The sequence below is a fragment of the Pongo abelii genome, chromosome 15, assembly GCF_028885655.2.
Source record: "Pongo abelii isolate AG06213 chromosome 15, NHGRI_mPonAbe1-v2.0_pri, whole genome shotgun sequence".
Taxonomy (NCBI): domain Eukaryota; kingdom Metazoa; phylum Chordata; class Mammalia; order Primates; family Hominidae; genus Pongo; species Pongo abelii.
Genome location: NC_072000.2, coordinates 59,642,460 through 59,670,314, shown reverse-complemented (window position 1 = coordinate 59,670,314; position 27,855 = coordinate 59,642,460). Strand labels below are relative to the sequence as shown.

General features: G+C 37.7%; 1 protein-coding gene across 37 annotated transcripts in view; it reads right to left on the bottom strand.

Annotated features, from left to right (window-relative positions):
• Nucleotides 1–27,855, bottom strand: part of KTN1 (kinectin 1) — a 140,343-nt gene that overhangs the window by 95,744 nt on the left and 16,744 nt on the right. For 17 of the 37 annotated variants that reach the window (XR_008513076.2, XM_054530136.2, XM_054530142.2 and 14 more), the window contains exons 2-5: nt 12,331–12,883; nt 8,229–8,366; nt 6,749–6,919; nt 5,591–5,721 (exon numbers count right to left, since the gene is read on the bottom strand). Coding sequence is in view for 36 of the 37 variants with exons in the window: in XM_054530136.2 (XP_054386111.2) it covers nt 5,591–5,721; nt 6,749–6,919; nt 8,229–8,366; nt 12,331–12,853 (963 nt within the window). In the remaining variant the exon portion in view is untranslated. Of the gene's footprint in view, nt 1–5,590; nt 5,722–6,748; nt 6,920–8,228; nt 8,367–12,330; nt 12,884–13,501; nt 13,606–23,032; nt 23,157–24,590; nt 26,086–26,363; nt 26,698–27,855 lie in introns of those variants that run through there. The other 20 variants (XM_063715854.1, XM_063715859.1, XM_063715861.1 and 17 more) reach the window with 5 other exon arrangements.

Here is a 27,855-nt window from a genome sequence, read left to right as displayed (position 1 = left end):
GTACTGCAGTGAAACTACTTTTACTAAGGATATCAAACCCAGTTTTACAATCTTAATCTTGACATCTCTAAAGCATGTTACTGTTGATCATTCCCCCAACCTCCCTACTTCCCAAACTCAAAGTTTCTGTGATTCCACTACCTCCTGGTGTTCCTCCTACCACTTCGCTCCTCTTCAGCATCTTTCATGGTGATTTTCCTTGCCCTTTAATTGTTGGTGTTTCCTGGGGTTCATTCTTGAGCCTTCTATCACCTCTCACATCCTCCCTGATCTAATATACATCTACCATATGTACTGCTGATAGTGGATTATCTTCCTCAATCACTCCCATTGTAGCCTTTCTTCTACTCCAGAGAAATATGTTAATTGTAAAATAACGATATCCACTTAAATGGCACAAGGGATGCCTAAAACAGCTTTCTGAAAATTCTCAATCCTCTACTCTCTACAAAGTGTTCACAAAAACCACTGTCACTACAATCTATCCAGTTACTCAAGAAAGAAAACAAGCAGTCACCATGGACTCTTCTTTAGCCACTACATACACTGCTCAAAAAATCCTATCCTATGCCAGTGCCTTGTATTTATCTCCCCCTTTGCTCTAAAGTGGTCTTTATTCAGCACAAGGATTCAATTACCTCTGGGACTTCGAACAATCTGTGAAAAGCTCTGACCAACTCAGCTCTAAGGCAGGAAAAAGGAGAAATTCAACTTACCTAGTCTTACTCAGATACAAGAGACCTACAAAGGCAGAGTTCCTTTAGTAGAGAACAGAACCGCCCCATGAGAAACCAAGAACAATAAGATTTTAATCTAAAACCAAATGGCTCCAAGGAAAAGGGGAAAAATGTGAACAGTTTTAAAACACTTGCTCCATGCTATCTTTAATAGTTTCCAACTTCTTCCAAGGCCTGCCTAAAATAGATAAATGGTAGTCTGATTTACCACCCAGACTCTAGAGTTGACAGCTGTCTCAGACAATAAAATGATTACTCTTGCCCCCATAAGCTACCAGCAACATCTCTCATTAGAAGAGAGACACTTAAAGCAATTACCTTTAATCTTAAAAAGCATTAACTCTAAACAGCAATATAGTAACACGGTAACTTCAGCAAGGTTCTTCCCTGCTAGGAGCTTTTCCCAATCCCCACATATAACTAACAACTTTTTTAAGTATTTACTCACTCAATTACAATAAAATAAACCGAAGGACAAATTCTTTAATCAATATCAAGGCTAGGCGCCGTGGCTCACACCTGTAATCCTAGCACTTTGGGAGGCCAAGGCAGGACGACTGATTGAGCTCAGGAGCTTGAAACCAGCATGGGCAACACAGTGAAACCCCATCTCTACAAAAAAAATACAAAAACTAGCCAGGCATTGCCTGTGGTCCCAACTCCTCAGGAGGGTGAGATGAGAGGATCGCTTGAGCCCGAGAGGTAAAGGCTGCGGTGAGCAGAGACTGCGCCACTGCACTCCAGCCTGGGTGACAGGGCCAGACTCCGTCTCAAAAAAATAAAAATAAAAATAAAAATAATCAAGAAAGTTCCTTGCAACAAAGCATCTGTCTTTGTATTTAAAGTCACATTTATCATTATTTACTGATTACCTTTTTACTCTGGGCCATTGCTGGCATCACATGGAAACTGTCTAACAAGCATACTACATTGTAAAATTGCCACAGATTTGTAAAATGCACTGTCAATAGAAGTATGACAGACTTATAATGCTATGATAAATGCTATGGCAAAAACATCCAGACAGTTGTAAGAAAGAATAGCAGGGCAAACAATTTAGACTGTGAATTCAGGTTAGCCTTATATGAGAAAATGACATTTAAGTGGAGACTTGAAGGAGAAAGTGGGCATAGAAAGAAATTGGAAGGGAGGGTTTGGGAGGAAAGGGGAGACAGGACAGACAGAAGAAAAAAGTCTGGTATGACAGAAGAACCAGAGAAGACTCCGTATGGGTGAAATTTAGTGAGGGAATGAGAAAAAATGTCATTAGATGAGGCTGCAGAGAGAGGCAGGACATAGACCTGTTAAGGAATCTGGATTTATGTTTTAACTACAAAAGAGAAAAACACCAAAGGGTTTTCAAAGCAGTAATATAACCTAATTTATCTCTTAAAGGTCACTTTACAGTTACGTGGGAAAAAAACAAAATTAGAGGACTAAGAGGAAAAGCAGAAACATCAATCTGGAGACTACTGCAGGTAATCAGGTGAAAGGTAATGGTCTAGACTAGTATAAGAAAAAATTAAACCACTGAAGGTTTGAAAGTAGGCGAGAAGTTATGAGGGAAGAGGTGTGCATGTGTGTGTTTTTAGAATAAAGACAGTTAAATGCACCATCTAATATTGAATAGCAGACACCATGTCACTTTATTTTACATAGGTAACCCTTCAAAACTTGTCACCTTTCCCAGTATGACATAGTACATATGATATTATAGTGAATATGACCCATAAGAATATAGATGTTAGCTGCATGGGGTTTTTATTTTACAATTTTTTTTAAAACATCAGCCATAGCAGTGATTATGCCATTCAAATCATTTCTTTTAGAAGAGTACTATTACAAACACAATGCACACAACACCCCCACAACAACAGTCCTAAGGTTCTTTGAATGATGTGATCTTCAGTCACAAAAACCGTTCATACATGCTATCCAGAAATCACCTGACTTTGACTTTAGCACTTCTAGTCAGAGCAAAGCACGGTACAGTTTAGCCTAGGGCCAAAAGACTTTAAAAGTAATATAAATCTGGCCGGGCACGGTGGCTCATGCCTGTAATCCCAGCACTTTGGGAGGCCGAGGCAGGTGGATCACGAGGTCAGAAGATTTGAGACCATCCTGGCTAAGACGGTGAAACCCCATCTCTACTAAAAATACAAAAATTAGCCGGGCATGGTGGTGCATGCCTGTAATCCCAGCTACTCTGCAGAATCACTTCAACCCAGGAAGCGGAGGTTGCAGTGAGCCGAGATCGTGCCACTGCACTCCAGCCTGGGCGACAGAGCAAGACTCCATCTCAAAAAAAAAAAAAAAGTAATATAAATCATTTTACTTATTTTAAGCAATTGGCTCTGTCAAAGGATCAGATAACAACAGATGACATTTTAAATAAGTGAATTGATTAGTGTGAATATATGATATGGTTAGGCTGTGTACCCACCCAAATCTCATCTTGAATTGTAGCTCCCGTAATTCCCATGTGCTGTGGGAGAGGCTCGGTGGGAGATAATTGAATCATGAGGGCAGTTTCCCCCATACTGTTCTCCTGGTCGTAAGTCTCACAAGATCTGAGGGTTTTAAAAGGGGAAATCCCTTTCATTTGGTTCTCATTCCCTCTTCCCTGCTGCCATGTAAGACATGCCTTTCACCTTCTACCATGATTGTGAGGCCAGCCACATGAAACTGTGAGTCCATTAAACCTCTTTTTCTTTATAAATTACCAGTCTCAGGTATGTCTTTATCAGCAATGTGAAAACAGACTAATACAGTAAATTGGTACCAGGAGTGAGGAACTGCTGTAAAGATACCTGAAAATGTGGACATGACTTTGGAACCAGGTAACAGGCAGAGGAGTTGGAACAGTTTGGAGGGCTCAGAAGAAGACAGGAAGATGTGGGAAAGTTTGGAACTTCCTAGAGACTTGCTGAATAGCTTTGACCAAAATGCTGATAATGATACAGGCAATGAAATCCAGGATGAGGTCATCTCAGATGGAGATGAGGAACATGTTGGGAACTGGAGTAAAGGCAACTCTTGCTATGTTTTAGCGAAGAGACTGGTGGCATTATGCACCTGTCCTAGAGATGTGAGGGAGACTTAAGGGAGATGATTTAGGGTCCCTGGTGGAAGAAATTTCTAAGAAGCAAAGCATTCGAGAGGTGACTTGGGTGCTATTAACAGCATTCAGTTTTAAGAGGGAAACAGAATAAAGTTTGGAAAATTTGCAGCCTGATGATGCAATAGAAAAGAAAAACCCACTTTCTGAGGAGAAATTCAAGCCAGCTGCAGAAATTTGCATAAGTAATGGGGAACCAAATGTAAATCACCAAAACAATGGAGAAAATGTCTCCAGAGAATGTCAAAGACCTTTGCAGCAGGGCCCTCCTATCATGGGCTGGAGACCTAGGAAGAAAAAATGGTTTCCTGAGCAGGGCCCAGGGCCCACCTGCTGTATGTAGCCTAGGAACTTGGTGACCTGCAACCCAGCCACTCTAGGCATGGATAAAAGAAACCAAGGTACAGCATGGGCTGTGGCTTCAGAGGGTACAAGCCCCAAGCCTCAGCAGCTTCAACGTAGTGTTGAACCTGTAGGTGCACAGAAGTCAAGATTTGAGTTTTGGGAAACCTTTGCCTAGATTTCAGAGGATATATGGAAACACCTGGATGTCCAGGCAGAAGTTTGCCACAGGGGTGGGGCCCTCATGGAGAACCTCTGCTAGGGTAGTGCGGAAGGGAAATGTGAGGTTGAAACCTACACACGAAGTCCCCACTGAAGCACTGCCCAGCGGAGCTGTGAGAAGAGGGCCACCATCCTCCAGATCCCAGAATGGTAGAGCCACTGACAGCTTGTACTGTGAGCCTGGAAAAGCCACAGACCCTCAACGCCAGCCCGTGAAAGCAGCCAGAAAGGAGGCTGTACCCTGCAAAGCCACGGGAGCGGAGCTGCCCAAGACCGTGGGAACCCACCTCTTGAATCAGCATGACCTAGATGTAAGACATGGAGTCAAAGGAGATCATATTGGAGCTTCAAGATATGACTGCCCCACTGGATTTCAGATTTGCATGGGGCCTGTAGCCCTTTTATTTTGGCCAATTTCTCCCATTTGGAGTGGCTGTATTTACCCAATGCCTATACCCCATTGTATCTAGGAGGTAACTAAGTTGCTTCTGATTTTACAGGCTCATAGGCGGAAGGGACTTGCCTTGTCTTGGATGAGACTTTGGACTGTGGACTTTTGAATTAATGCCGAAATTAGTTAAGACTTTGGGTGACCAGTAGGAGGGCATGACTGGTTTTGAAATGTGAGGACATGAGATTTGGGAGGGTCCAAAGCGGAATGTTATGGATTGGCTGTGTCCCCACCCAAATCTCATCCTGAACTGTAGCTCCCATAATTCCCATGTGTTGTGGGAGGGACCTGGTGGGAGATAATTGAATCATGGGGGCAATTTCCCCCATTGTTCTCATGGTAGTAAATAAGCCTTGCAAGGTCTGATGGTTTTATAAGAGGAAACCCCTTTCGCTTGGTTCTCATTCCCTCTTCCCTGCCACCATGTAAGACGTGCCTTTCACCTTCCACTATGATTGTGAGGCCTCCCCAGCCACGTAGAACTGTGAGCCATGTAAACTCTTTTTCTTTATAAATTACCCAGTCTCAGGTATCTCTTTATCAGTGGCATGAAGACAGATTAATACAATATATAAAGTAATTTCTGAAGGCATTCCAGATGTATGTTCTGAGATGTTAAGGATGGGAGCAGATATTAATTGCTCTGGCTAAAGTCTTGTTTGGTGAACTTCTAATGACTGGTCATGAATATGCATGCCCATAATCAAAAAACATGCTTACCTTCTTTAAAGCATCTTGTATTACACCAGACTTCTCCTTTAGCAGGTCTACAACACAAAGAGCCTCATCTTCAGAAAACATCATAGTCTTCAAGGACAGAAGAAAATCTTTAAACTTCACTTCAGCATTTTCTTAATTTGAAAAAAAAAAGAGTTGGCATTTAAAAAACACAAGTAATAACTTCAGCAAAGGTAAGCATGAAGAATTCATGGCCCAGAAAGTCAATAACCAAAAGAAAACAGATATATACTTCAGGTTAAATAAAACAAATACTCCAGTCAAGAGGAAAAAAAGGGTTTATCATCTATAATACGGAATAATTACATTAGCTAAAAGTTTGCTCAAACTGCAAAATACTAAAATGCCAATATACCCTCACTTTAAAAAAAAAGTCACTTAGGTGTCTAGTATGTGCTAATATCTGCACTATTATATTCACAATAATCTCAATGAACTTAAATAATCCTTGCACACTGACAACCAACTGTGAAAAACAAAATAATCCTGAGAGATATTAAGCCAAATTCCACACATGAGAAAATAAGTTCTAAGATAATTATAAAAAGGAAATCTGATTCTATGAAGATCAAATATATGCAAACCATCCTGACATTTTAAAAATCCATGCATCAACCACCTCCTGACCCACCCACCCTTATTTTCCTAAGGTTCTCGTATTAGGCATTAACAACCTCTTCTTAAAAAGAGCTGTCACCCATCAGACTCGAAGGACCCTAGGGCTTTTAATACTTCAGCTAAATTATAAGTTTTAAGAGGTAGTTGTGTACATATGTGGAAACGGGATATGTGGGAACTCTGAACTTTCCAATGAATTTTGCTGTGAACCTAAAACTACTCTAAAAAAAATAGTCTATTAAAAAAAAAAACAGTTATGAATTAGCCATGAAACCTCACAGGAGACAGTAGTAGCTGGGAAATAATCATCAGATAGCAAAATAGCTGTAGGACCTTTAATAAGTCAAATTCAAGTTCCAGATCTACAAAACTGAGGAGGTTGGACTAAAAAACTACCAGTAAGTCTTCTACCACGAGGATTTGATTCTTTTGAAATGCATTGTTTCTATGAGAAAATGACTCCATCAGAACTCAGAAATGTCTTTTTATAGTACAACAAAGACTATACATCCCATATATTACCTTTGTCAGTTTCAGTCTTCAGTTTTTTAGTCCCAGATTTCTGGATCCCTTCTACTTGGTCAGGTTTAAGCAAATCAATAACCTCTCTCTTATCTACCACAGGACTTGAGTCAGCATTATCCATCAAAGGAATATAAGTAGTTGCATGAATAAGGGGTTCATCTACGAAGACTGCAATTTAAGTTCAACAAAATCATAATTAGAATTTTTACAAAACAGAGTAAATGACATGCAAGCAAACTTTAATGATAAATGCAGTTATTTTGAAACCTTTACTGGTAGCTCAAATTGGTTTTAAATTCCTATTTCATCATTTAACAAGTCAAAACACTCATTCTAATGAAGCCGTACCAGCTCAACAGTCTTATTTTATAGTAAATCATTTAAGTCATCTAAAAGTGTACAGCATATCTCCTCTAACAGTATCTAAAAACTTTTTAAGCATCCTTAGGTCTCCTTTAATTTTTGTTTTAATATAAGAATTATTTCCACTTAATTAGTGCTCAAGGAAAACTATTAGTTTTTATTTATGTTGGTACTTTACCAACTTACTGTAGTTGATAATTTTTAATCAAGTTCTTCGTACTTGCTAAGTGCAAGAATCACAGTGCTCCTTGCAGATAGCTTCTCATTTCTGAATAGTTATGCCTCTAATTTCCATGGTACATCTACACTTGCTAAAACTTCCAAAATAACATTAAAAGTGGAAGAAGGAAGCCTCTTTATTTTGTTCCTAATTTTAATGGGAAGAATTTGAAGAGTTTGAACATTAAGCCTAATGTCTGCTGGTTAGAGATACAAACTTCCACACCCAGATGAAAACCTCTTTTCTTTTCATTCCTACCTTTTAAAAAGAGCTTTTTTACTTATATATGTCTCTTCTTTTATTTAAAATTGTTTAACATTTAATTTTAACAAATATATTCAGGTAATATTTCCCTCATACCTAATTGATATGTCATAATTTTAAGTTGTTTAGTCTTCACAAATTTCACAGCCAAGCTTTCCCTGGAAAACTGTGAACAAATAAGATTGCTCCATCTCTTATAATTTGATGCTTGCCATATACACATGTGAGTTCTGTTTAGGAATTAATTGGAAATGTAAGCTAATGCCAGATCTAGCTAATGTCCTTAAGCATAATCTTTAAGTGATATTAAAAAGTACAAATATTTCAAGAATGTTTTTCTTCTATGGTCTGTATGCTATTCATTTTCTTCAAAACTGAGTTAAGAATATTAATGCTTTGCCCTTTGTAAATGGTATATAAACTTTTTCATCTCAAATGTACACTCTGCCCATCTGTCAAAGCGCTATAAAGTCATAAGGCTAAAGATAATTTTAGACCTGTATTAGTATTACAGTTGTCATTAGCACACATTAAACTGGGAGCTAAAGAGCGTGTGAGATTTCCAGGGTCCTTGTGCTGGTGTACTTCTCTAGAATTAGCATTATAAAAATACATATCTAAACATCTCACCATTTTCTGTCTTTTGTTTCTTTGATGAAGCTTTCTTCTTCCCTGATCCACTTTCTTGTTTAGTCTCTTGGTGGAGGGGCAATGCTTCTTGCCTTTTTGATGGTACCATGAGAGTTTCCACCTTTTTATCCTGGTCATCTTTATTAAACACAAACAAAAAAAATAATTGTGGCAAACAATGAACATAACAGAAAAGATGCAATCATTGAGTAATTTCCAGAATGCTTTACCACTAAAAATTTATAGTCTGACATATAACGCTCTCACCAACAACTTATTCTAGCTTTCTTATTCCACTACACCAGCTCTTCAATGTACTTACTCCTCCTTTCCCATTCCTCAGCTATTTTCAACCCTACTGAGCCTATAGGCATGATCAAGTCTCTATCATCTTAAAAAATAAACAGCAAGGTGCAGCTGCTCACACCTGTAATCCCAGCACTTTCGGAGGCTGAGGCAGGTGGATCACTTGAACCCAGGAGTATCACTTGAACCCAGGAGTTCCAGACCAGCCTGGGCAAAGTGGTGAAACCTCATCTCTACAAAACTCCATCTCTACAAAAAAAATTAAAAAATTAGCCAGGTGTGGTGGCGCACACCTGTAGTTCCGGCTACTCTGGGGCTGAGGTGAGAGGATAGCTTGAGCCCCGGAGGTCGAAGCTGCAGTGAGCCAAGATCACACCATTCACTCGAGCCTCAGCAACAGAGCAAGACCCTGTCGAAAGAAAAAGGAAAGAAAGAAAGAAGAAAAGAGAGAGAGAAAGAAAGAAAGAGTGAGAGAAAGAGAGAAAGAAAGAAGAAAAGTAAAAAAAAGAAAAGGAAGAAAGGGAAGGAAAGGAAGGAAAAGAAGGAAGGGAAGGGAAGCGAAGGAAGAGAAAACCCTTCCCCATCACCGTAATTCGCAGCATCCCACATCCATTTCCTTACATCTTGACAAAATACTCTTAGTTCCTTTTCTACCAATCATTCCTCAACTAATTGCAACCTGATTTTTATCTCTTTCATTCCACGAAAGGATTAACTCAGATCCCCCAGTGTCCTAAATGCCATATTCTACAAATATTCATTAATCCTTATTTGACTACTCTTTGGCATTTTATACTTTTGGTCTCTACCCCTTTCTTAAAATTATCTCCTCTCCATTATGCTAAGTAAAATATGGCAGTGAAAAAAAGATAAATATTGTATAATTTCACTTATATGACATTCCCAGAGTAGTGAAATTCATAAAGACAGAAAGTAGAAGGGTAATTGTCAAGATACGGGGGAAGGGGGAAGGACGGGGGAAAAGGGGGAGGCAGGCGGAATGGGGAATTAGTGTATAATGTGTACAGAGTTTCATTTGGAGAAGACGAAAGAGTTCTGGACTTGGCTAGTGGTGATGATTATATAAGAATGTGAATGTACTTACCACCACACAACTACACACTTAAAAGTTGTTAAAATGGTAAATTTCATGCTATGTGTAATTTGCCACAATAAAAATAAATAAAATAAATTACCTCCTATCAGCTCCCATAATAATTCTCTTCTTACACTTGAAATATTCCTTTGCGGTATACTTTGGGAACTGCTTCTACTGAATACTGCTTGTTCTCAGGGTTGGGGCTTCAATTAAAATACTTCCCTTGGATGAGCTATCTACTCCCATGCCTTCTACTACCTTCACGCTTAAGGCTTCTGAATCTACTTTTCTACATTTACATACCCTACTGCATCCTGAGTTGCTCTACGTAGATGGCCCCACAGGCACTGGAAACACAAACTGGAAGTGTTCTCTTCTCCATTCACATCTAGTCTCTCTCCAGTATTACCTATTTTAGTGCTACCAACCATCTGCCAAGCACAAGTTGGCAAACTTTTTCTGCAAAGGGCCAGGTAGTAAAACTTTAGACCTTATAGGCCATACGGACTCTGGTACGACTATTCAAGTCTGCCACTGCAGCATGAAAGCCAGTCATAAACATATTATGAATGAGTGAATGAATGTAGCTGCATATAAAAACACTTTATGAATACTGAGATTTGACTTTTTTTACATTTTTACGTTTCTCAAAATATTATTCTATTTCCCAACCATTTAAAATGCAAAAAGTGTTCTTGGTTCATGGGCATAAAAAAAGGAAGTGGGCTACATGTGGCTCACAGGTTGCAGTTTGCCAACCTCAACCTAACTCAGAACTTGGGAGATCAGCTTTAATCCTATCTTCTCCTTTATCTGCCATACTTCTATATAGTGAGGTTATTCGTGTCATTCTTACTTTGCATACTTCTCAACTTTGTTTCATCTGTCACTACCATAGTTCAGGCCTACATCTTAATTTTAGAAAACTACAATAACCTCTTAACTAGTCTGCCAGCATCAAATACTGCCCCATGAAATCTGTTCTTGCTAGCTCTGCCAAAAAAATCTTTCTAAAACAGAAATATGACCATGTAACTAAACTGCTTGAAAATCTTCAACAATGGCTAACCTAAGAAGTCCTAGCTCCCTGGCACGGTATCCAAAAACCACCATGATCTAGCCACTGCTATCTTTTCAGCTCTGTTCCCTACCACTCTCTATACCTCACATTGTATGGCTCAACAATACACTGTACTCTTGCAGCTCTGTGCCTTTACATGATATACTGCCAGTGAGGAATGAGACCCCACTATCTGCCTGATGAAGTGATTCAATGCTCAGACACTGCCTCCTCTGTAAAGCCTTTCAGCCCAGCATAAGTAGTACTTGCTTTAGCTTCTATATTTCCTCTATACTTTCTCTATCTCCTACATAAACCCCATTTTTTTTACTGGCTTACGTGTCCTTTTCCCCAACTAAAACATGTAGTTCTTACTATGCCTTGATCCTAGCTGACATGCAAATATTTAAAATTCAATACAACCGGGTCAAGCGTGGTGGCTCACGCCTGTAATTTCAACACTTTGTTAGGCCAAAGTGGATCATTTGAGGTCAGGAGTTCAAGACCACTCTGGCCAATATTGTGAAACCCCATCTCTACTAAAAATACAAAAATTAACTGGGTGTGGTAGCACACGCCTATAATTCCAGCTACTCGGGAGGCTGAGGCAGGAGAATCACTTGAACTTGGGCAGCAGAGGACACACTGAGCCAAGATCACACCACTGCACTCCAGCCTGGGTGAGAGTGTGAGACTCCGTCTCAAAAAAAAAAAAAAAAATCCAACATAACCTCCTACAAGTTAAGACACACAAATGACTTAATGGTACATTCAAGTCCTTTCAAATAAAACAAACTGTTTACAGTTTCACACATCACCACGCCAATTCTCAAGGCTTTTCCATGGTACCTATCAACCCCCTTTCCCTGGAATCTCCCTCCCCTCCCCATCCACCCAAAAAACCTAACTAGTACTTACCCAAACTTTAAAAATTTCTGGCATTACATGCTTTAAGTGGTCTACCTTAGAATTCCTACACTGGTTTAGACATATCTAGACCATTACACGAAATCTTTCATAATGACCTATTTGTGTCTATAGCTAGCACACGACTACCTCGAAAACGCACTATTCATCTCTGTAGCCCTATTACCTAGCATAATGCCTAGCATAAAACAGATATATGATAAATGTTAGCAAAATGAAGCAATCAAGGGTGAGAAATGATATCTGATTTTAGCTTTTCACCTTTAATTCTTATCACATCATTTAGAAAGTTCGTAACTGCTAATATTTACAGGTCCTAAGTGGTTTTAATAAAAGAGACAAAGTTGGATATTTATAAGATGTATGGGTTTTTTTTTTTCTTTTAATTTCTCGTAGAGATGAGGTCTCACTTTGTTGCCCAGGCTGGTCTCAAACACCTGGGCTCAAGAGGTCCTCCCACTTCAGCCTCCCAATGTGCTAGGATTACAGGCATGAGCCACTGCATCGGGCCCTGAAGTTTAAAGTGCTATTTTATGATCAATACTAATTTCTACCAGCAATTAATGTTAATGAAGCAAACACATAATGAAAAGAATAATCTTGGCTTCAAATTCAGTATTAAACATTCTGTGTATGTACCTAACAGAATATCTCAATTCCAAGCTCCAAATCATACAATAAAATTAAATAGATTAAACAGATTACAATACCGCTTCCATTTTTAGACTTCTTCTGCCCTGGTTTCTTCTTTGAGGCAGCTGCTTCAGAGGGAGGGGTGGGCTGTTTAGTAACTGGGACAGGTTCTACTTTTTTGCCAGGAGTCTTTGATGCGTCACTTTCTTTGATGACCTGCTCTTCAAGTACAGGCTTTTGTTTCTTTTCCTTCTTTTTTCTTTCCCTAACACTACTTGAAGTTTCAACCACATTCAATGGAACAGGTACAACTTGATCATCTTCTACTGCCAAAGCATCTGATAATTTAAAGTCTCGAGGTACACTCTCAGAGTCGGATTCATGGAGGTTTCCATTCTGGATTTCTTTCTTTTTATTCTTTTTCTTTTCTGCTTTCTTTTTATCTGTTTTGGTAGGAATAAGCTTTTGTTCTCTTTTTTGTTTTGCCAGAACTTCATCATATAACGTTTCTTTCATGAAAAGCCAGAAGAAGAGGAAAATTACTGTAATAACTATTGAAGGAATAAGAACAATAAAATATGCTGACTCATAAAACTCCATGGTACTTTTGTCAATGTGATCCTATAAAACCTAAATAGGGAAGAAGGTGGGGACAAAAAAAAAAAGAACCTGTCAGTCTCATAAAAATTAAATTCAAAACTGCTGCTCTTTCAAGTGGCATTTCAAATCTAACCTGACTTACAAATCCAAACAGGTTAGTTCTTTAAATCACATTCTGATTTATTTGCCAACTATAATTCATATATACTATGAAAAATAAGCCAAGTGGTAACTAGAAGGAGTAGAACACATCCTTCCATTTCTAAATCATGTGAAAATATCTTAATTGAAGAGAAAAAATTTAAATATTCATTACTTTCTTTTCCCAAAATATCCACTTTGGTACTTTATTAGTAGTTAACTTTTTTTGTTTATTGTACAGTGTTGATAACTACTACACGTGAAAATAAGGAAGTACTATTACCAACTCAATGGACATTCATTAAAAGTGTCATATTCTGAAATGCACACACACGCAAAAAGAGGTGGTTAATTTACAGATTAAGACTAGTCACAAACTGCTTGCATCTTTACACCAGTGACTATCAGCCTCACGATGCAGTGGGATCTATCAAGGATATAAAAATCTAATAAAATTAAAATTGAAATGTTAGGATGTGGCATTTAGCATTAAAATAAATTACAGACCAAGCGCAGTGGCTCATGCCTGAATCCCACCACTTTAGGAGGCTGAGGCGGACGGATCACTTGAGCCTAGGAGTTCCAGTCTACCCTGGGCGACATGGTGAAACCCTGTCTTTACAAAAAAAAAAAAAAAAGACAAGAAAATTAGCTGGGTGTAGTTAAGTGAGCCTGTAGTCCCAGCTACTTGCAGGCTGAGGTGAGAGGATCACCTGAGCCTTTGAAGTCGAGGCTTCAGTGAGCTGTGACTCTGCCACTGCACTCCAAGCCTGGGCAACAGAGCAAGTCTCTGTCTCAAAAAAAATAAAATGGTGAAATAAATTACAAGTTAGGAACTTATCTCAGTTTTTTAAAGGCACCCCATACTGCACAAAACAAGTTATACAGCAAAAGCGAGGCTGCCATCAACACCCTACCGAAATTGCTAAATAAAAGGCTTTGCCTCATCAAAAGAACATCAGCCCTACTTTTAGATTGACTCAGTAAGTATGGGGGGGGGGGGATGTAACTTAACTACCAACATCTGCCTTGAATGTAGATATCACTTACATGAAGGGTAGTTTCTGCTAAAATTAAATCTCAAAGTAAAAATGATTCTGATGTTGAGATTCTAGATATTGATGCTCCTTACAAACATGCGTAAGCCACATAAAAGTGACTTGTATTCTTATGTCATCCTAAATGTGTTGTAGAAAAAGACAAGGTATATAATACAGATATAATTAAACATCAGGACATGTTTAGGATAAAGCAAATTAAAGTTAATTGCTGCACTTTTAATGTAAAAATAAATCTGAGACTTTTTTAAGTTTTTACATTATCAATTTGGAGAGTCTTGATATGTAATGATTAGATAAAGAAACCAAATTCTACCTAAACAGGGGACTTATTCTAAGAATTATTTTACACCTAAGAAAATATCTGATTTTAAATTGGATAAATGTTGAGTTTATTGAATATAAGACTTTGCCAGAACTATAACAACACGGGTTTGAACTGCACAGGTCCACTTACACATGGATTTTTTTTTTTTAACCAATTGTTACTGACAATACAGTATTCGCTGGACGTGAAACCCAAGTATATGGAGGGTCAACTCTGTATACTCAGGTTCCACAGGGACTACTCCAGGACTTCCAGCATGCTTAGATTTAGGTATACACAGGGGTCCTGAAGCCAATCTCCTGCATATACCAAGGAATGACTGTCGTTTGTTCAACAGGCATGCTATTAATCTATATGACTGAAGTAACATTTCATACTTCCATAAGCAATTTTTAATAGTATTAGTTAAACCTAGATTTACTAGGACAAGGTTTTAACAAGTTAAGGGGGAAAAGGAATCATGTGCTAACAAAATACTAAAAGAAACTCCATACAGAATTGTTTCCCTGATAATTCAAATTAACCTGAACTATCCAGGTTTTAAAATTAGACACATTTTACTGTGCCTGCATAAGTGTGATTTGTCAACCAGGAATGCTTTAAAAGAGCCCAGAATTTTTTTTTAAACATAGCATCCATAGAATACACAGCCTATTCAACATAAGCTGGGCAGCCAAGGGAGAAAAAGCACAAAACAATGAGTTGGAATGCTTCAAGTTTTTGCTTTGGTGAAGAAGAGGCGCTAAGGCACTTAGCAGCAATAACAGAAGCTGAAAAAAGGGGCAAAAGTCAAAAAGGCCTAATGAATAAGCTGTAGCCCTGTACAAACCTAGGTTTTAGGAAAGCAAAAATTATGATCAAGCACAGCAAATTCACCTGTATAGAAAAAAAAAGTAGCAAATGTTCAAGGAGAAGAGAGGGTACGAGACCACAAGAATTCTGAAACACTGATTCTTCAAATGTTTTAATGATTTTCTAGTTTCCTTTTCCAGGTCCCATATATAGGCCTGAAGGAATCAAGCTTTCTGTCTCTGGATTTTCATGGGAGTCCCTCTTCACACAATTCAATTCACCTTCACTTGAGCTCACCTGAGTCTCACTATGCACTTAGAGGAACCTAACTAGACACCAAGAGATTAAGAATCAAGAAAATGTTTGCCGCAGCCATAAAAAGGAATGAGATCATGTCCTCTGCAGGGACATGGATGAAGCTTGAAGCCATCACCTTCAGCAAACTAACACAGGAACAGAACACCAAACACCGCATGTTCTCACTCATAAGTGGGAGTGGAACACTGAGAACATATGGACACAGAGAGGGCAACAACACACACCACGGCCTGTTGCGGGTGGGGGTTGAGAGGAGGGAACTTACAGGATGGGTCGGTCAGTAGGTGCAGCAAACCACCATGACACACATATACCTATGTAATAAACCTGCATGTTCTCCACATGTATCCTGTTTTTTTTTTTTTAGAAGAATAAAAAAGAAGAAGATGTTTGCATTCCTTTAACCCAATAATCCCAATTCTTTATCCCTAGGAATTTATTTGCAAGAAGAAAACATATAGAAAGATGTTCACAGGCTGGGCACGGTGGCTCATGCCTGTAATCCCAGCACTTTGGGAGGCTGAGGCGGGCGGATCACTTGAGGTCAGGAATTCGAGACCAGCCTGATCAACATGGTGAAACCCCGTCTCTACTAAAAATTCAAAAATCAGCTGGGCGCGGTGGTACGCGCCTGTAATCCCAGCTACTCAGGAGGCTGATGCAAAAGAATCGCTTGAACTCAGAAGGCAGAGGTTGCAGTGACAGTAAGCCGAGATCACGCCACTGCACTCCAGCCTGGGCAACAGGGCGAGACTCTGTCTCAAAAAAAAAAAAAAAAAAAGTTCACAGCAACATTACATAAAAACTAAGAAATAAAACATTCAAAATCAGAATGATTTCAATCAGCAAATATCAACTCAAAGTATAGGTATTAAAACCATGAACACTAAAACTTTGTTAAATTCAATTCAATGCTGCTAAAAAATCAAAATCATATGTATTTATATGATCAAAACATTTTATGTATGCAACTTCAGTAACTAAGGAGTTGTGCCAGAATCATGGGGACAGTCTCATTTGCCTTAATACTCTAGTTTTAAACTTTGTTTAAGATAAATTCATAAAATATTATTTTAAAAAGGCAAAACATTAGTGTTTATTGAATAAATACTACAATACCAATTAATATACCTCAGATTCACATTTTACCCATGAGCATCAGAATTACATAAGGAGGAAAAAAGAGGAGACAAAAAGGAACTGAGAACGAAACTGAGGAAAATTCAGGGAAGAACAAACGAAAAGTTTTAAAAGCAGGGAGGCAAAACTGAAAAATAAAAGGAAAGAGGTTGAGACAAAGTTAATTTAGCTCTAGGTAATAAGAACCAGGTCATTAAAATTTTCTAAGTCCACAGTATACAATTCAATACATGTTTGTTGAGCTGAAAAACATGGAGACACGTAGACGCTCATGTTGTTCTTTCACAAATGGAAGAAATAATTAACACCGGTGATTTCTGCTAATTCACAACCTGAGTTATCACAAAAAATGTATAATATTTTTACACTTTTAAGAAATGGGGTCTCTATATATACACTGCTCAGGCTGGACCACATTGGCTATTCACAATACCTATGATAGCGCATTGCAGCATCAAATTCTAGAGGTCTTCCCACTTCAGCCTCCCAAGTAGCTGGAACTACACTACAAGCATGTACCAACTAGCCTGGCTTACCCTTTCTAATATTAGTTACCTCTTTAACTTCATCACTGATAAGTCATAATAGATTCCAATCTGAATGCAATAAACAGCCAGTGGTGGCAAATAGGATTTCTCTGTCAAGAGAACCAGGAGAGAAATATCCATGGAACAATAGGAAAGCAAGTCCAAACTATTTTAAAACCACATTCCACACCATTGTCTTTTATCTTTCACTTGGACATAAATCTTTCAAGAAACTGATAAAGATACTGACCCTCTTTCTCAAAGAAAAAAAGTATCCACACTCACTAAGTTTTACATATAATCTCCGGAAGGTTTCTGGATTCCCTGAAGAATATGCACAGGCCCCAGGTTTAAAATCCTGCTCTACAATGAGAGTTTTCATTCCTGCCCTATCTTAAAAGAACTAAAAAAAAAATTATAATAAGTTAACATGCATAAATAATTACGTAAGTCTTGTTTCGTCAGAGTGCACATTACAAATACTAATCAAATAGTTTTAAAATTCTATTTACTCACCCTCCTATAACTTACATTTGTTCATACAAAAACTGAGACAAATCACTGAGTTAAATTTTACAAACTTCTCAGAAGGCACAATGACCCATTTATATTAATATAACAAAGAGGTGAAACCTAAAATTTTAAGTGATATAAAAATCTGGCGGCAATTATTAGAATTTCAATAGAACTGCTTAAACAAAAAGGATAATATATTTATGTATATACAAGACAGACCACACTGTTTATATAATAAAACGATGAAACTGTTCCGGTGTGGGACATGTGAAGACACATCACACAACCATTTAAAATAATTAAGATTGTAATGCAGCAAAATACATTACACAGCAGAAAGACTAAAAGTTTTGTGTTGAGTATTATATACACTCATAGATGATACCTAAAAAATGAGAATCATTACATTTTTTGAAGGGAGATTATTACAAACATTTTACTGTTTGGTTAATTGTTCAACTTTTAAAATTTCACACTGAAACAATAATTTAAGTAACCAACCTGAATGCACAGTATTAAACTTTTAAAAGCTTAAATACATAAACATAAGAATTGTTAATATTATGAGAAAAAACTGGGGCAGTTTGATAAGTATACTATTAAATTTCAAGTAATACAACAATTTTGAATTATATTTTCTTACTATAGTGTTTCAGTTGCTTTTGCTTCTGCTATCCTTTTCTTCACATTAAAAACATTGAAAACAAATGACACAAAAAATTCATTTTATCAATATTTCTGTCCTTCAATTGACACAATTTTATCAGCTGGGGTGACTCAAAAAAACCATTAGCAAAAACTTAACAAATCAAAATTCAAGACTGAAATCTGAACACAGTGAAAGTCTTTTTCCACCAAAAAACATACAAAGCAAGCAGACACATTTGAAAAAAACAAAAACATTAAGTTGAGGGAAAGGTAATTTTCAACACAGGAATGCATAATTTCATAAAAGTTCCAGTATAAATCAATGTCTGGACAACTAAATGAATACACCTTTAAGATATGCAGGCTCCCAGAGTAGCCTATAAGAGCTTTATTTCATTATTTGAATACAGTTAAAATATTACAGAAGTAGCTGTGAGGCCTAAGCTGAAAGCTATTATTATAGGTTATTTGTAAAAATAATGTTCATAGGTTAAAAAAAACAAAAAACAACAAAAAAAACTATCTGTAATCTGATCACACTGAATCTAAATACCTGGCATTCCAAACGTGCCACTCTTCATACCATGTTTACCTTTCTTTAAACCCACAATACTATCTTATTTTTTTTTAAAACAGACAAGTTAATCTTTTTTTAAGAAAAATGATTTATGGTAAGTACTCTACAGTGATAAAAAGTTTACTATTGGTAGCCAAGTATCATTTAATTAGATTTCCATTCCGCAAAAGGTTTAGCTACAATGAACTCCTCCTGCTAAAAGTAAATATTAGCCATCATGTAGTTGATAACCTTCAAATACAGTATGCGTGTTATGTTGCAGATATATCCTGAGCAAAAGTAAATTATTTTAAGATTAGTGAATAGCAATATAATGAGGCAGTAAAATGGAAGGCAAGAGTCTTGGCTTTTAGCCCCAATTCGGCCTTCACTCAGAGTCTTACTTAAAAATTTTTATCCATGAGTTTCTTCTCACATGGCTTTAGGGTCCAAACTACTTGCATCATCTTGGATATGCCAGCCAAAAAATTAAAGTGGCCCCCAGTTGGTGGTGCCCAGAGTACCCATGGCAGAAGCAAATGCATAACCTCTTTGGTGGAATCCTTCCCCAAGCCAGGCTCCTTAAGGTTTTTAAAAATTATTATCCAGATATAAGCCCACAACACAAAATAACAGAACATGTGATAAGCCATCATGAACAAGAGGCAGCAGAAACGAGCTAAAGAATTAGATCTCCAACTGCACTCCAGCCTGGGAGACAGGGCAATACTCGGTCTCAAATAACTAAATAAATAAATAAAACCAAATGGATAGGTTAAAAATAGTTGCAAAGAGACCAATTAAAATGACTTTCAGTAGTTTAAGTAGATCTGATGACAATAAATCAATTTCAACACAGAAATACTTGGGTGGAACAACTAACAAGAAAACCCAACTATTTGAAAGTGAGTGAGGACGCTAATAAGACAATTCCAACATGTCATGCCTGGAAGGTTCCATAAATGAGGAAACCCCTTGACAAGATTAAGAATATAGGAATAGGTTCCTATCTGGGGGTTCTAGATCAGATTTTGAAGAAAATATGGGATGACCAGCTAGAAAAGATCAGCAGTCAACCAAGTGGGAAAAATCAGCAGTAGGAGGCTACTATGGATTCTAAATCAGGCAACCAAAGGAACCACTTTCTAAAGTTCCATTTAAAGCACTTCACCTTATCCCTGCAATCAAATCTAAAAATCTTTGCCATGTCCTTTGTATGAAATCTCCGCCTATCCTTCAAAACCCAGCTTAAATCAAACCTACGAATATGTAATTTCAACTCTCTTCCACAATAGTCTTTATTATCCATTTGTTATTTAGCACTGACCATATGTCAGGACTGCTCTAGGACACTCTGAGTAGACAGCAGTAAAAGGGCCACAAACCCTGCACTCACAGAGCTAACATTCTACTAAGTGGTAAGACAGACCAACAATTAGTATGCAGTATATGAAAGGGTAATAAGTAGCAAGAATAGTGATAAGGAGGGAAGAGAAATAGGGAGCACAGGAAGATGTGAACAGTGGTTAAATTTTATTTAATTTTTTTTTAATTATTTAATATAGAGACAGGGTTTTGCCATGTTGCCCAGGCTGGTCTCAAACTCCTAATGGTTAAAATTTAGAGTAGAATGGTCAGAGATTATTCCATTTTTTAAAAAATGAGATCTCAATAAAGACCTGAAGTAAGTGAAAGATAGAGCCATGTTGCTATCCATATCTAAGTGAAGAGCAAAATACAGTGAATGAGGGAAGAGCAAGCACAAAGATCATGAGACAGTAACATACCTGCTATATATGAGCAAGAGCAGTAAGGACAACACGGTTCGGATAGAATGAACAAAAGGATAAACTGATGAGGTCAAAGAGAATTTGAAAGGGAGAGGGGATGTGGTTAACAATTCATGTAGTTTCTTATAGGAAAAGGATTGTGGCTAACACTCTCAGTAATATGGGAAAACTACTGGAGGGATCTGACTAGGGAAGGGTGTAGGGAGAAAGTAAAATCAGGGAGAACTGTTAGGTGACAACTGAAATAATTTAGAGATGATGGTAGCAGGTGAGGTGGTCAAATTTTTGATACTTTATAAAGGTAGAGCCAAGATGATTTGTTGATGGACTGGATGTGGGGTATGAGAGAATAAACAAAGCCAAAAGCAATTCCAAAGCTTTTAGACTAGGCCAAAAACAAAAGGAGCTGCCCTTTACTGAGATAGGGGAAAAGCGGCAGGGACATGATTAAGGCTGGAGATAAGGAGTTAGGTTTTAGGTAAGTGGAGATGTCCAGTAGACAGCTAAATAAGAGCTGTCACGTGACAAGTGAAGGCTGGAGATATAAATTTGGAAGTATTCACAAACGGACTATATTTAAAGCCATAAACTTGGATAAAATCCCAAACAAATGGGTATAAATAGAGACCAGGTCTCAAGACTGAAGCACTGAAATTCAACAACAGGAAAATGAAGAACTCTCAAGGGAGACTGAGGAGAGCTAGAAAGAAAACTATGAGTTTGCTGTCCTGGAAGCTAGATGAATAAAGTCTATTAAGGAGGAGAGATGGATCAATTTTGTCAAATGGAGTTGGTAAGTAAAATACAATGAAAACTAGTAATTGACTTCTGAATTTAGCAACACAGACGTTACTGGTGACTTTGACCAAAGCAGTAGAGTAGTGGTGATCAAAACCTAGTTGAAATGAATTTAAAAGTTAGAAGAACTCTAGCAAGTGTGGACAACTCTTTGAAGCAGCTTTCCTGTGAAAGAATGCAGAGAAATAAGATGGAACTTGGAGGAGAATATGAGGTTAACAGTTTGGTTTTTAAAGATGGGAGAAATTACAGCATGATAATATGCTGACAAAAAAATGATCCAGTAAAAAGGGAAAGAATAATGATGCAGGAGTGAGAGGCAATGTTTTCAAATAGCAAGAAAAGACAGAATTTGGACAAGTAGATAGAGTGACTGGCCTTAGATGGTAGCACAGCCAGTTCATCTGCAGAAACATAAAGAAGGGAGAATATAAGAGCACAGACCCAGGACAGGAAAGGAGGTAGATGGTATAGACATTTGTGAAAATTCTGTTCCTAATGCTACTATTCTCTTTATGAAATGAGAAGCAAAATCATAAGCAGAGAATAAGGGGAAAAAAGATGGTGGCCAGGCACGGTGGCTCATGCTTGTAATCCTAGCACTCTGGGAGGCCAAGGAGAAAGGATTGCTTGAGCCCAGAGTTCAAGACCATCCTAGACAACACAGCAGAACCCTGTCTCTACAAACAATAAAAAATTAGCTAGACGTGGTGGCATGCACCTGTAGTCCCAGATGCTTGGAAGAATAAGGCAGAAAGATCGCTTGAGCACAGGAGCTCAAGGCTATAGTAAGCCATGATTTCACCTCTGCACTCCAACATGGGTGACAGAGGGAGACTCTGTCTCAAAAAAAAAAAAAAAAGACAGCGTTGAAGGTCTTATAAAACACATTATAATTATTGTTGTAGTTCTCATTCTTTGTAAGTTGCACTCACTTTAATTTTCCACTTAAGTTTTTGAATGCAGGGTATTTGACAGTGTTCACAAATAAATTTGCTGACTTTAAATGAATTTATAATCTCGCTGAGAAAGGAAGTATATAGTTCTACAAACCTAACTACAGCAAAAATCCTAACTTGAGCCTCTATATGGTTCTACTCTTCTAGCTCAAGTACCATGTCTACAGCTAGTTCTCCTCCTAAAATTCCAGAGCACTTATTCTCTATTTACATAGACATGCATATAATTCTATGAGACAGTAAATGGTTTCAACTAATATAGCAAGGCAGCAACATACTGCAGTGTGATAAAGAAAATAAAATTGAACTCAAAATCTAAAACAAATCCAAATACATACAAAAATTTAGTTTACTGTAAGTTATTTCTAATCAGTAGAAGGCTGTATCATTCAAATCGACTAAAAACATCCAAATAAAGTTTCAAATACAAGAAAAAATATAAAGCACTTGAGGGCCAGGCGTGGTGGCTCACACCTGTACTCCCAGCACCTTCAGAGGCCACAGCGGGTGGATCACTTGAGGCAGGAGTTTAAGACCAGCCTGGCCAACACGATAAAACCCTGTCTCTACCAAAAATACAAAACTGAGCTGGGTGCAGTGGCACGCACCTGTAATCCCAGCTACTCAGGAGGCTGAGGCAATGAGAATCACTTGAACCCAGGAGGCAAAGGGTTGCAGCAAGCCAAGGTCACGCCACTGCACTCCAGCCTGGGTGACAGAGCGAAAATCTATCTGAAAAAAAGAAAAAATAAAAAGTATTTGAAAACACAAGAAAATACATAGGCTCATTTTACATAGTTCTATAGGTTTAAATATTTTTAAGTATATTCCATTTGCAGTAAGAATTTTTAAAAATAAATGATTCTACAAATCAATTTAAAAAAACAAAAAATTCAATGAGAAAAACAGACAAAGCATTAACCATTTCCTGAAACAGCCATCAAAATGCAAAAACTCATCTAAATTCCTATTGTCCTAGTCAGTCACTACAACAAAAGTATAATGGCCCCGGAGTGAACAACACAATTATACAATTATCTTTTAAAATAAGAGGAAAAACATTCAAAGCAAGCAAAAGACAAAACAATCCAGGAAATCCAAACATCGAATTCTCCAACATGGGAATCCCATTTACAGTATCTTTCCTAAGATTAACTTTATAGACCACAGTAAAATTTCAAAGCTATGGTACAATTTCTCCTTTTAAACTGCAAGACAGTTATTTCTATGACTCACATCTTATTAACACACCCCTTACTTCAGCAATATCCATTCTAAAGTACTGCTAACCCAATCTGAAATGAATACAACTAATGCCAGAAATGAGTAATGAAATTTAATTTCTCCATTAGGTATCATGTCACAACAAATGAGACTTCTATTTTTTAATGAAACTTTTTTCCCTTTAATATGAGAATAGATCGATCCATTTGAACAGCTTTCCCACGAAACTGAAAAGGAATTGCAGAGATGATAGCTGCTGAGAGTATCTTTTAGACTTCTGCTTACTCATTATGCCCAAACCAGCCCATTTTCTCAGGAAAAGGCACTGCTCATTTAAAAACACTTCCATGGGAAATAATCTGGTCAAAAGTTTATTCGGTAAAAAAAAATCTAATTTATAATTAGACAAACTGAAAGCTTGAATACCAAAAAATTAATAACTTTTTAAAATAGTCTTTCAAATCAACACATAAAATCAGTTTTCGAAGACAAAAGAACATAAGTCATCAAAACTGTTCAAAAATTAACACAACATGAAATTCATACCAATAATGTAACCGTAAAACAGCTACACCACGTACAGAAGCTTTCCTCCCCTTAAAATCTACCATCTTGACCTACTTTTCCTTTCATAAGATTTCGGAGTAAGAAAGGGCCATCTAATCCAACTAGCCACTCAGAGATTAGACCCAGCTGAACAGGCAGCCAGCCTATGTTTGAAAAGCAGGGATGAATACCTCCCATAAACCCCTTTTATTTCTTTAGAAAGACAAGTTCTTTTTAGTTTTGATCCAAAATCACATCATCCTATAACTTCTCCCAGTGGTCCTAGCTCTACCCTAACCATAACAAATCTGTCCAATCCCACTACCACAGGGTAGTCTTCATAACTGATGCTTAAACTTAATGAAATTAAATTTAGCAGCAAATAGAAAAACTTACATCAAAATTTGTCATTCACAAAAATTTATCATCCTTTGGAAAAGTTTAGCTAGGGTATTAAAGTTGAACATAATGGATTAATAAAATATTAATAAAATAACTCTTAGGTGTATCACCTTAGGTCACTCAACAATGGAAGTACTAAAACATCTCACAAACTAAACGTGAAATGTAAATTAGAATATCAAATACTACCAAAAATGACTACTGAAAAAGTTTTGCTTATGAAAACAAGAATTTTTAATTCTTGTCCAAGAACACCCAATTAAAGGCAAAATAGCCCAAATACACACAAAAAGTTTGGTATATTATCACAGTGCCATTTCAAATCACTAAGTTAAAAAAATAGATTTAATAAGTAGCGTTGACACAAATGAGAAAAAGACACAAGAGAAAGCTTGTTTGTTTTTCCAAAGGCCAGAGTCTCCATTAAGATTTTACAGCCATAAATTCTGATCTACAGTTTCTGCCAATCCAGAACACCCCCTACTGCCCCCTTCCTACCACAAATATTGACATAAAAATGGCTCACGGATCACCTGAGGTCAGGAGTTCCGAGAACCGCCTGGCCAACATGGCGAAACCCCGTGTCTACTAAAACTACAAAAAATAAGCCGAGCGTGGTGGCGGGAGCCTGTTAATCCCAGCTACTCCGGAGGCTGAGGCAGGAGAATCGCTTTCAATCTGCGCTTCTGTGCGGCAGAGGTTGGCAGTGAGCCAAGACTGCGCCACTGCACTCCGCCCTGGGCGATAGAACGAGACTGTCTCAAAAAAAAGGAAAAAAAAAATGGCTCAATGGCCACAAAAGCCCTGGGACTCAGGAAAAACTCTTGGGAAGGAAAAATCTCTCTGGAAAAAAACTACCTCTATCCAATCTAGTCTGTACAGGATAGTATTTGCAGATATACTCCTGCCAGAGGTGAACTTCCAGTCAAAATGAACAAGAGTAGCACATACAAACGGGGAGTAGATCCCAAAAAACTGATAACAGAATGTGAAAGACTATTAAAACAAAAATTTCAGCCATTAGAGTTATAAAAGAAATCAGAAACACAGAAAACACTTGTAAAAAAAACAAAAATTAGAACTTGAACTTTATAAATTATGTGTGTACATACATATGTACACAGACATACAAACACCCAACCCAGCAATTAAAAGCTAAATGACCTGATAACTATATAAAGTTGAATTATCAAACAAGACAGACTTGATTAAAAAACTGACAATGTACCACAAAAAATTATACATAAGGGAAAATATGAAAGAAAAATTAACAGACATAAAGGATACATGAGAATGTCCAATAAATCAAATGGGAATTCAAGGAGAGGAAAGAACAAAGAAACAGTGGCTGAGAATTTTCAAAAACTGTTGAAAGCTATGGATCTTCCAATTCAGCAAAGGCAACAAAATTTGAACAGAATAAAAGATATTTAAACGTATTTGTTGTAACTCAAGCAAGTCTTGTGTAACTCAAGCAAGTCTTGAAAGCAACACAGAAAAGAGTACCGAAAAATTTAGACTTACATAGTACTTAGCAATAGAAGCCAAAGGATAATGTAATAAAATCTCCATAGAAACAATGACCATTAATTACCACAGAATTCTAGAACCTGCTGAACACTGGAATATTAGTTTTCAGAGTAAGTCTCTCAGCTATGCAACAAACAAAACTGATCAACATTAGTAAATAATTAGTAAAAATTATTTCAGACTTTATATGAAATTTACTAACCCAGAATGTAATTTTTTTTTTTTAATGAACAGTACCTCTTTCCAACCAGAGTATGACTGATTGAGAAACCAATATTCTTTTTTTTTTTTTGAGATGGAGTCTCACTCTGTCGCTGAGGCTGGAGTGCAGTGGTGCGTTCTTGGCTCACTGCAAGCTCCGCTTCCTGGGCTCCCGCCATTCTCCTGCCTCTGCCTCCGGAGTAGCTGGGACCACAGGCGCCCGCCACGACGCCCGGCTAGTTTTTTGTATTTTTAGTAGAGACGGGGTTTCACCATGTTAGCCAGGATGGTCTCAATCTCCTGACCTCGTGATCCGCCCGCTTCGGCCTCCCAAAGTGCTGGGATTACAGGTGTGAGCCACCGCACCCTGCTGAAAAAGCAATATTCTTATTCTTTCACTAGGTATTACAGCTGACCTTTGTTTTTCTCTAATAAACTTTTCGGGAATGTACAAAGAAGAGTGCTAGCAAAGAGTTTTCCCTCTCTGGCCCCTCAATTATTCCAAGCTTCCGTGTACAAAGCCATATGAAATTAGGACAAATCTTCACAGACAGTCAAGTACACCAATTAAATGGTGAAAGCCTGAATTTTTTTTTCTAAACCTTACAATCTATTCTGTAGTCTACATTTTAATTTCTACACTTCTACAACCTACATTTCTACTTTTTTTTTGAGATAGGGTCTGAATGTCGCCTAGACTGGAATGCAGCGGCGCGATCTCGGCTCACTGCATCCTCCCCCTCCGGGGCTCAAGTGATTCTCTGGCCTCAGCCTCCCAAGTAGCTGGGATTACAGGTGCCCGCCACCATGCCTGGCTAATTTTTGTATTTTTCGTAGAGATGGGGTTTCACCATGTTGGCCAGGCTGTTCTCAAACTCCTGACCTCAAGTGATCCGCCCGCCTCGGCCTCCCAAAGTGCTGGGATCACAGGTATGAGCCACCATGCCAGCCCTTCTGCATTTCAATTTTAATGTTCATATTCCACAGGGAAATTCCTATCATTGCTATTTAAGAAAAAGCAAAGAGATTCGACATCTACACAAACAGCAAAATTGTGAATAAACGGCAAAATCTTACACACAATCTAAAAACAAGTAAAAATGTAGAATCCGATAAAATTAAGAAATGTTCTCATTCTGATTCACTGAAATTAAGAGGCATTTGCTTTAATACATTCACAGTCTTATGTGTTTATCATTCTCTGAAATTGCACCTTAAGAACTATGGCTTAAGAAAACATTCCCTGAAGATTTTTACTCACTTATTATACAAAGTTTAGCTTATACTACTCAAAAAGTGTAAGCCAAATGAGTAACTCCCCTTTTCAAATATATGTTCTCCCATCCATCTGGGAGCCCAACACAGAGTCCAACGCACAATGTTGTCAAATATTTACTTCTCTGAACATAAATAACTTTATATAGGTGGTCCTTGTGAGTTCTTCCCTTTGGATTTTTTTTCAAAATTATCCTTCGTATATACAGTATATACTAATCCTATTGGTGTTCACTGGTACTCTGAAACACAA